The sequence below is a fragment of the Paralichthys olivaceus genome, chromosome 5, assembly GCF_024713975.1.
Source record: "Paralichthys olivaceus isolate ysfri-2021 chromosome 5, ASM2471397v2, whole genome shotgun sequence".
Classification (NCBI taxonomy): Eukaryota; Metazoa; Chordata; class Actinopteri; order Pleuronectiformes; family Paralichthyidae; genus Paralichthys; species Paralichthys olivaceus.
In genome coordinates this window covers 10,823,382-10,832,207 of record NC_091097.1, presented here as the reverse complement: position 1 = coordinate 10,832,207, position 8,826 = coordinate 10,823,382, and the positions used below count along the sequence as shown (strand labels likewise).

The 8,826-nt window shown below is 41.8% G+C and overlaps 1 protein-coding gene across 1 annotated transcript in view; it reads left to right on the top strand.

Annotated features, from left to right (window-relative positions):
- The first annotated feature begins 1,464 nt into the window (after positions 1-1,464).
- The window catches only part of olfm2a (olfactomedin 2a), a 52,568-nt gene continuing 45,206 nt past the window's right edge, over positions 1,465-8,826 (top strand). The window contains exon 1 of the mRNA XM_069524667.1: positions 1,465-1,696. Coding sequence (XP_069380768.1) covers positions 1,670-1,696 — 27 coding nt within the window. The 5' untranslated portion in view covers positions 1,465-1,669. The remainder of the gene's footprint in view (positions 1,697-8,826) is intronic.

The window sequence follows — 8,826 nt, the reverse complement described above, 5'->3', positions numbered from 1 at the left end:
GCATTTGTCTCCCGTGTGTGGCCGCAAACCGACAGGCAGCACAAATAAATCTCCGCGCTCTGCTCCGTCCTTGCGCTCTTTTTCCCTGCGCCTCCCTCCAGATGACTTGTCCTCTGTCTCCCTCTCTCGCTCCAAGTGCCTGGATATTGATTGGGACCCTACTGGAGGGAGCAGGGAGAAGATAGATAAGGAGGCAGTGGCCATGAACAGCTCCCTCATTCAACCTAACATGAAGCGAAGGAAAATCATCTGCCAGACCTGGAAATGTGGCCAGTTATAAAAATGACCTCAGTTATTACTCACAAGGATCCTCAGTCTCAACCTTAAATACGTCCACTGGATAAGTATAGTTTTAAATTTTAGCATTTTAATGTCTATAGTTCTTGTATGAAACCAAGTGTCAAACTTCCAATCATCAACACAGTTATATAGCTATAACAGAAGCCTGCGTGGTCCACGGTGCCTCCTCAAGTGTGCAACATAATTTAAGCAGGCGTCTGTCTGTTTTCACTCAGCACTGTATAATTACTTAAGTAGTGCACAGGGCATCAAGTTCTTCTACACAGACCATAACCCAGCGCATCACATTAGACCTCTATCAATCAAGCCAGATTTTTTTACTGAAATGCAATAAGGAACGAGAAATGATTGATTGTCACACACCACTATGTACAGCAAAATGCTGCTATCTGCAAACAAATACACAGCATACAGGCATGCGTACAGTCATCTGTAAACACGAGCTCACACAGAGGGGTAAATAACTGCTGGTATCTCTTGCAGCATTGGGAGCAGTGGCGCGAGGCTTCCCCTCAGATTTTGAAAGCCCTATCTGTATCAGGAACAGCAAACCGAAAAAAGCAATTTGCTTTGTCACACACAGACATGCTTGACTACACTGAATAATTGCACTGTAGCTCTGGAAAGAGCTGTTTTCCTTTTATCTAATGAAGGCCTTCAGGGGAAGGAGTGTGTGTGTGTGAGTGTTTTGTGTCCGTATGTGTGTACTGTATATAAGAGTGATATGAAATGCATGTGTCTCAGGATGTCTATGTGTGTACGTATTACCATAAATGTGCAAAGGAAAGATAAGTGGTGGAGGTGTCTAAAGAAGATATTTGTTGCTCTGTCTCCATCTAATCCAATCCTTCCAGTGTCCCTCTGCTGCTTGACTTCCTCCTTCACTGTTTCACTGCATTATATCGATTTATCAAATCTGCGTGGTGCCTTTTCGCCTGTGTCCAGTTGCAGGTTTAAGGCAGTCCCCTGATTCAATAATGCAGAAGCAGACTGAAGAATAAAAGCTCCTGTGCTTGGCCTCAGACACTAACTCCTGAGAAATGCTGAGTGTGCACTCTGCAGCCTGCTGGCCTGCCTCTGTGGAGCTTGGCAGACCGCTGAGGAAGCTGGGGGGAATACTTCAGCCCTCCAACCACATAACTAAGAGTACAGCGGACTGGAAGAGGCCCTATGAGGATTTAAAGTCAGGTTTAAGACAGAAGAGAAAAAGTGAGTCTCTCCTTCACCTTTTTTTCTCCATTATTGGTCACAGCACTAGCAAGAGGCAAATGAGAAAGCATTGTTTGATCATCAGCGGCAGAGGAGAAAGGCATGGAGATGAGAGAAATGTGAAGGAACTGGGAGAAGAGGGGAAGGATCACCTCCTCTGATGACTGCTTGTGTTTCCAGGAAAAAGGTTTGTGAATTGCAGTAATGGCTCTAAAGCATTTGTTCCACTGTGGAACTGTAATTAAGCCATCAGCGACAGTTTGGAGTCTTTAACTTCATAATGAGGCTGAATGTGAGCAGTTCGTGCTCTGTGGATAAGCTGCTGTAATCACTTCTATCTGCTTAATTATGTAAAAGCATTCTTTTTATCTGACTAGTGTCTCGCTCTTTATCTCTCCCTCTTTTCCTCTTTCGTTCTCTGCCACGGTCTCATCTTTTTATAAGAACTGGTGCCATAAAAACATGGGGAGGCAGGAGGAATGAGCACACATGCTGGGAGATATCAACCTGAGAAAGGTTGGCTGTGAATTGTTAGTCCAAATGGCTGCTGTGAGGTACAATGAAGCCAGTTCTGAGTGTTAACAAAGGGCTGCTATATGTGAGGGTTCTAATATAAGGGTTGTGTTAGGTGCAGCTACTTTAGGAATAGGCACAAGGTTTCCACCACTTTGAGAAGCTTATTATTACCTTTTCCATTTCCTCCCTAGTATAGGGCAGAGGGACATTAGAGTTCAGATGGAGGTCCTGAACGAGGCATTTTACTTGCGTATTTCCTGGATTCCAAGAGCACAATTATTATCACCAGTGGTCCTGCTCCAGCGAATCGGAAGTGAAGAGACATGCTGTGGGCTGCAGGTTATATACAATAGAATTAAACACCATCAACAGCCATGTTCCTAATGGAGACAACTAGGTTGTGCTTTATAGAGAGACATACAGTACACCAAAGCTCTCCTTCTACCACTTCAGAGAGCACTCACAAACACATGCGTACTCAAGCACGTATGCACACACTCACCCTTGAGAATGTGTCAGCCAAGAGGGAAATCTTGTGATGCTCAAGAACTTTACACCATAGACCGGACGCAATGGACGAAATGACCCCTGAATGCATGAAAAAACATGAAGCTGTCGCTTTTTCAATTGAGGAACAGTTGAGGAAAATGTCAACAACAAATAGCTGCTGGTTTCTATCGCCACAGGCGACATGGACTTTGGTTCCGTCGTGTTTCTTTTCTCCCACATTATGCATCATCTTTTCATCCAATTAAACACAAACAGGCGACAGAGTACAACTCAGCCTGCATCTCAGAGCTGCTCGTTGTGGGAGAAGCAGAAGAGGACAGCAGTGGAGGGAGCTATGAAGGGGGGAATGGGACGGTTCAAGATAAAGCGATGGACAGATGTGATTGTATGTGTGTGTCTGTGCTAGGACTATCTCTATATATCTGCCAATCTATGTCTCCCTTCATTTCTTCATGTCACTGCGTGAGTCTATGGAGGGCATCGATTCGCCAACATTTTGTTTTTATTCAGCAACATGAGCAGACTGCCGTGCGGTTCATCTAGATGATGATTGATGATGTTTGCCGAATTATGGCAAGGCGCGGAGATAAAGCGTGGCAGGGCCCTTTTCCCAAACCCCAAATGAACCTGACTTGTCCTTGCCCTGGTTGCCTTGGTTACACCCAGGTATAGTAAAGTGAGACAGCACAAGAGAGGGTGCGAAAAGCCATGTTTAATTCCATCTTCAGGCAGCAATTGAAAGTTTCACACATCTCCCTCCGGGGACTCAGGGAAACATTGCTATGGCAACTAGGCACTCTTAACCTTCTGACCCAATGGTTGGTTAAGCCTCACCACCAATAACTTGGTTTGTGTTATCCCTTATCTTCAAAAGAAGCCACGTAAGAATTATTCTTTATATATGAAAGGAAATACAGCACACTGATCTGACAGGTAAAGCTTTAAAAAATGACATTTTAAAATCCTGGGATTGACTCTGTTGAGCAAGTGTTTACCTGAAATGGAATTCAGCATTTTTAAATTAGTTGTCTGGATGTACAATGACTTTCAATGAGTGAAATTAACTCAGTCAAACTCAGCATGAGGATGAGCGAGAGCTGTGGCAGTCAAAGCTGTTCAAAGATAGCACTTTTGCGACTGCTGAATGAGGTGTCTGTTTAAATAGGCACACGTTGATTAGGTATTCATTAGGAATTATGGCTGTCAAATACAAGATGCATGTTGATATAATATTTGCATAATGATACTTTTTGTGTTGGCTGGGATTTCTGTGTGATGTTTGCAGTAGTGTGAGGGTTAACACCTCTCCATCTGCGCTCGCGTTGATATGTTGACGTTGTTGGAAAAAGTGTGTTTGTGTGGGAGAGATTATCTGTGTGTCTATTAATCAACGAGTATTAAATTTAAACCACATGCCTGAGAGCTCCACCAGTTTAACATTACCCTGGATTCCCACTGGATTGCCTGATGTAGATTCAGCATTCTGGGTAATTTCAGGAAGCATATGGTCTTTCAGTCCAGCATCGGCAGCGGGAGGAACATTATGAAGATCAATAACAGCCACGAGCTCTGTTATAGGACAGACTCCAATGTTTGCTAGATGGATAAGATGGATAGAGCAACTCATGTACTCCTGCTTCACAAAATCCAATTAGACTGTCTGTGGTATGTCTGTGTGATGATCTATGATCTAGTCTCCCACTCGCTACGTACCTGTTTAATATTCACTATGGCCAAGAACAAAACACTAAGCTCCTCTTGTTCCAGCTCTGCTCCATGAGTTCATTTTCAGTGTTTAAAATTCTCTGTGCTTTCCAATAAAGCAAAAATGGCCACAACTCTGTGCAATACATGATTGAAAACTCATTCATCTTACATTAATTGTATTATTTCTTAATTTATAAACAAGATTCAAGCTCAGAAATAAAATCCCAATGCAACAAAGATTACTACTCTCTGTCGGCTGTAACAAAAGTCTGTTTACTGCTGTTGCTATTGAAAACAGATATAAAATAACCTGTGACCACATTAGCTTCACTTTTGGCATGGGTTGGGTTGAATGCAGAGTTGTTCAACATAGTAATGAATTGCTTGAACAAGTTAAGAACCATTATGCCACTGAGTGTAACCTGTAGCAGTGGTTAGAGGGCTCAGGAAGTACCAATAACAGAAGGTCTGGTCACAATTCACTATAAGCAAACTTGAGTTAAAACAAATGGTTATGTGCTTATAACTTGGCACATGGATTATTTGCGGAAATTGGTGTTTCACTGACAGCTCAAAATGTGAAACGGCAGCATGAAGGCAGCGTCTACAAACAGCTTTTTAGAAGAAGCTCAAGAAACTGCACAAATCTGCAAGACTACACTTTGCCAGAGAACTTGAAAAGATTGGCAGCACATTCAGATGGAACCATGTTGGAATCAGATGGTATGTTTGGCACAGAAATGGCCTGGAGCACTACAGTGAATGCATATGTGTTGACCGTGAAACGTGGAGGTGGGAGAGTGCTGATGTGTGTGTGAGGTTAAATTTATAGATGGTTCTATGGATGCAAGTTTGTATATTAAAGGACCTTACAATGTCCTTTAATTGGAAATGGTTAATTAGACAGGCAGAGTTGCAGTTTTACACCACAGCTGTCATCCACTCAAAACCCCATAGAAACTACATCCAATCTCCTATCACTTGGCTTCTCTCCACATGTAAATGAACTCATTCACGGATATAATCACAATCTTATTCTGACATATGGCATAGAAACTGAAAAACGTCTTCTGATCGTTCTTAAACAATGTTTGAGTTGACATTGTTGGACTTCACAGCGTTTGGGAAAAAATGGCCATTAGCGTCTGTGTGTAGCTCATAATGCTGTAACTACATTTAAGCCAAGAATTTTTTTGTTATTTACTCCACTGCCCAGTGGAGAACTTTTATTTCAACTTTACTCCCACACAAGTTGATGGTCTTGTTGATAGTGCTGTAACCTCGCTGTGCACGACACTCAACACTCAACGAGGTGAATTAAAGATCCAGTGTTTAAGATTTAGGTGAAAGGGATCTATTGGCAGAAATGTAATGCAGAATAATCCTCAAGATATTTTCAGTAGTTCGTTTCATCTAAATGGTATGAATTGTAGTTTTCTTTACCCCAGAAAATGCCCTTTATATTTAAATACTTTATATTTACATCGAGGGGGAGAGGGTTTACTATAGTCCAGACTGGACAAACTAAACACCTTTTGAGTTTTTATGAAAACTGAAGGTTTCCACAGGTTCTTTTCCATGTTTTAGAAGGAGAGGGTGAGGTGAGGGGTATTCAGCTGCAACATGCCATTTCAACACTCGATATCACAATATTCTACACACTGTACCTTTAAAGGAGGCCAGCTCCAGAATAAAATTCACAAACGTGCAATAAAGCAGACGTCACCAATTCAGAAGAATTTTGAGTTGCCTTGGAAGATAGTCTTCTTACATATAAACCGCTCTATGTAACGCCAGGTTTCTTATTCTAATAGCTACACAGTAGTAATGACTTCATCAACTTCTTTACAAATTAAATTATAGCCATCAGAGGACGAGGTCATCACCTCCTCTCCACACCTGGCACAGTTTTAGATCTAGTAGCCTGGGAACAACTATAGCACCTGATTTATATTTAGACTCTCTCCTATAGATCTCTCTAAGCTTATTTCAACAATTTCTTCAGCTAAACCACAACCAACTCTCCCATGCATCTAATCTAATCAATCTATCTTTATTAACAGGCTACGAACCACGGGATTTTAAGGGTGCAGTAATTATACCTCTACTTAAAAAGCCTACTCTTGACCCAGATGTTATAGCCAATTATAGAGCTATATCCAACCTTCCCTTCATTTCTAAAACCCTCAAAAAAGCTGTTGCAAACCAATTATGTCGATATTTGCATAGGGAGGGTGTGTTTGAAGATTTTCAGTCAGGATTTAGGCTACATCAATGCACAGAAACAGCACCGGGGAAAGTTTTCAAACTCTTTCTCATGGCCTTAGACAATGGACCTGTCTCTTATGCTCATCCTGCTAAATCTTACTTGTCACTGTATATCAAAATATTTTACTTGCAAAGACCAGAACACTAGTTGGGTTTATCAGATTGATACCAGCTTAATTGTCCATGTTAGCACTTAACTTTCCATGCCCACAAAAGTTAGTAATGGAGTTCTACAGGCATCAGTGCCGGGACCGATACTTTTCACCCTATATATTCTTTTTTGCCAATATTATCTGAAAGCACAACATAATTTCCATTGCTATACAGATAACACTCAGCTGTACTTATCTAGAAAGATAGAGGAAGAGTCAGGTATTCAAACCTTAATATCAATACAAGCAATATCTTACAGACACAGAGGCTTGGCTGATTTCTAAATGCAGACAAAGCTGATGTTATTGTACTTGAGCCTAAACTCTTCTGACAAAACCTATCTGATCATATAGTTGCTTTGGATGGCATTACCTTGCCTCCAGCTCTATGTAAAGATCCCCACAGTTACTCTGACTCACTAAGTCTCCAGGCAATATTATTAAAATTAGGCACATCCTGTCTCAAAAGGAAAAGAAAAAGTTCTTCCTTTGTTCCTTCTAGACTGGACTACATGTACATTTGGGTTAGATTTTAAATATCCCTCTTTGAGTTAGGGCTGACTCGAGCTCAGATGAGTCCCGAACCATCCCTTAGTTATGCTGTTATAGACCTAAACTGCTGGGGGAGCTGCTATGATGCTGTGTTTTCTCTCTTTCATAATTTGTACTATGTTTTGCTTTGTGCAATATCTATGTTGTGATTTATCTATACACAAGGAGACCGAATAGAAAATTAATCTGAATCAAATGCAACACACTTGGAGCATTTTAAGTCAAAAGATATAGCAGCAAAACCCTACATCTAATCAACTCCTGGAAATCTTTTTAATGACATGCTTGGCACCGATGGCCCATCAAAACTGTGATTTAACACTTAAGAACCATATTTTTTGACAAGCAGAGTGCCTGTAGGCAGTCAGAGACAAACACATATAAAAAGACAGTGCTGGTGGTTGTTAAATTTAGTCCTCAGGCCACTTCAAATGTTGAATCACTTCAAATATTAGCAACACACACACACACACACACACACACACACTGAATCACAGAGAAAGACAGATTAAGTAAAAAAGCTTGAAATACAGTCTAACATAGGCTACAAATGTCAATAACTAACATACACACAGGCGGTAAGCATGAGAAGATGTGGAATGACAGAGACAGAGGCGATAACTTCTCAGAGGCAGAAAATGGCCTAAACCACAAACATGTAAAAACTGGTGATTTTAATGCCACATCTGCCTCAGTGCAGTCACATGTGAGGTGACAGGGAGAGAGCGAGATAATGCCTGCCAGCCTCAGAGAACACACAGTAGCCCTGAAGGTCTATTTCATCCTTTCGCTTGGCCTTCTTGGGCTGACTTGGGGACAAAAAGGGTCCATTGCATCTTTGACAAATGGGTCACGCTTTGTTTGCAACCACCTCAGAAACAAGGGCTGGAGACGGAGGAGAGCGACCACGAGAGGGGACGAGTCTGTTAGTAGAGTGGATCTCCTCAGCATGACCATTAAACACACTAGCTCTCTGACCCAACGCAATGACTCAACATCATTTTTACTCACCCTGGCAGCCCTGGGCTCTATTATTCTCAGCTTCATGTTCTACTGTATGAATCTGAGCAGAGGCACAATCCAGGATTGTACAGTAAAATATGAACTGTGGTGAAAACAACAGCACAGGGGGGCAGGAATCAAATCTGTATTCTTCGTTCCTTTACCCTTTCATGCAGACAACCCCTCCCTGTCTCCCCTTCAGCTACTAATCTCACCTCCTCTTGGTTTTCCCTGCTGGGAAAATAGAGGGGTATGCACAGTGCTACTGAGGGCAGCAGCAGGGTGGAGAATGTCAAGCTTCAGCTGAGCCATGCAGGGGCAGCGGCTGGGAGACACAAGCCATCACACAGTGGGATGTGAAATCCTTTCTGAATGCATTATGAACTAATCCCACTGTTGTGTGTGTTTAAAAAAAGGCCATGACAGAGTGGAACCACAGGGTTTGGGTTTTAAGAATAACCACTAAACATTAAAAATAGGTGACCTTCAAGAAAAAAGGGAACGTTGGGATAAAGTAACATATCTTAAATGGAAGTAAAAAATAAAAGTGTGACAATCAGGGCTTTGCACGATGAAAACTATGAATAAACATAGGCTATTCATGCAGTTC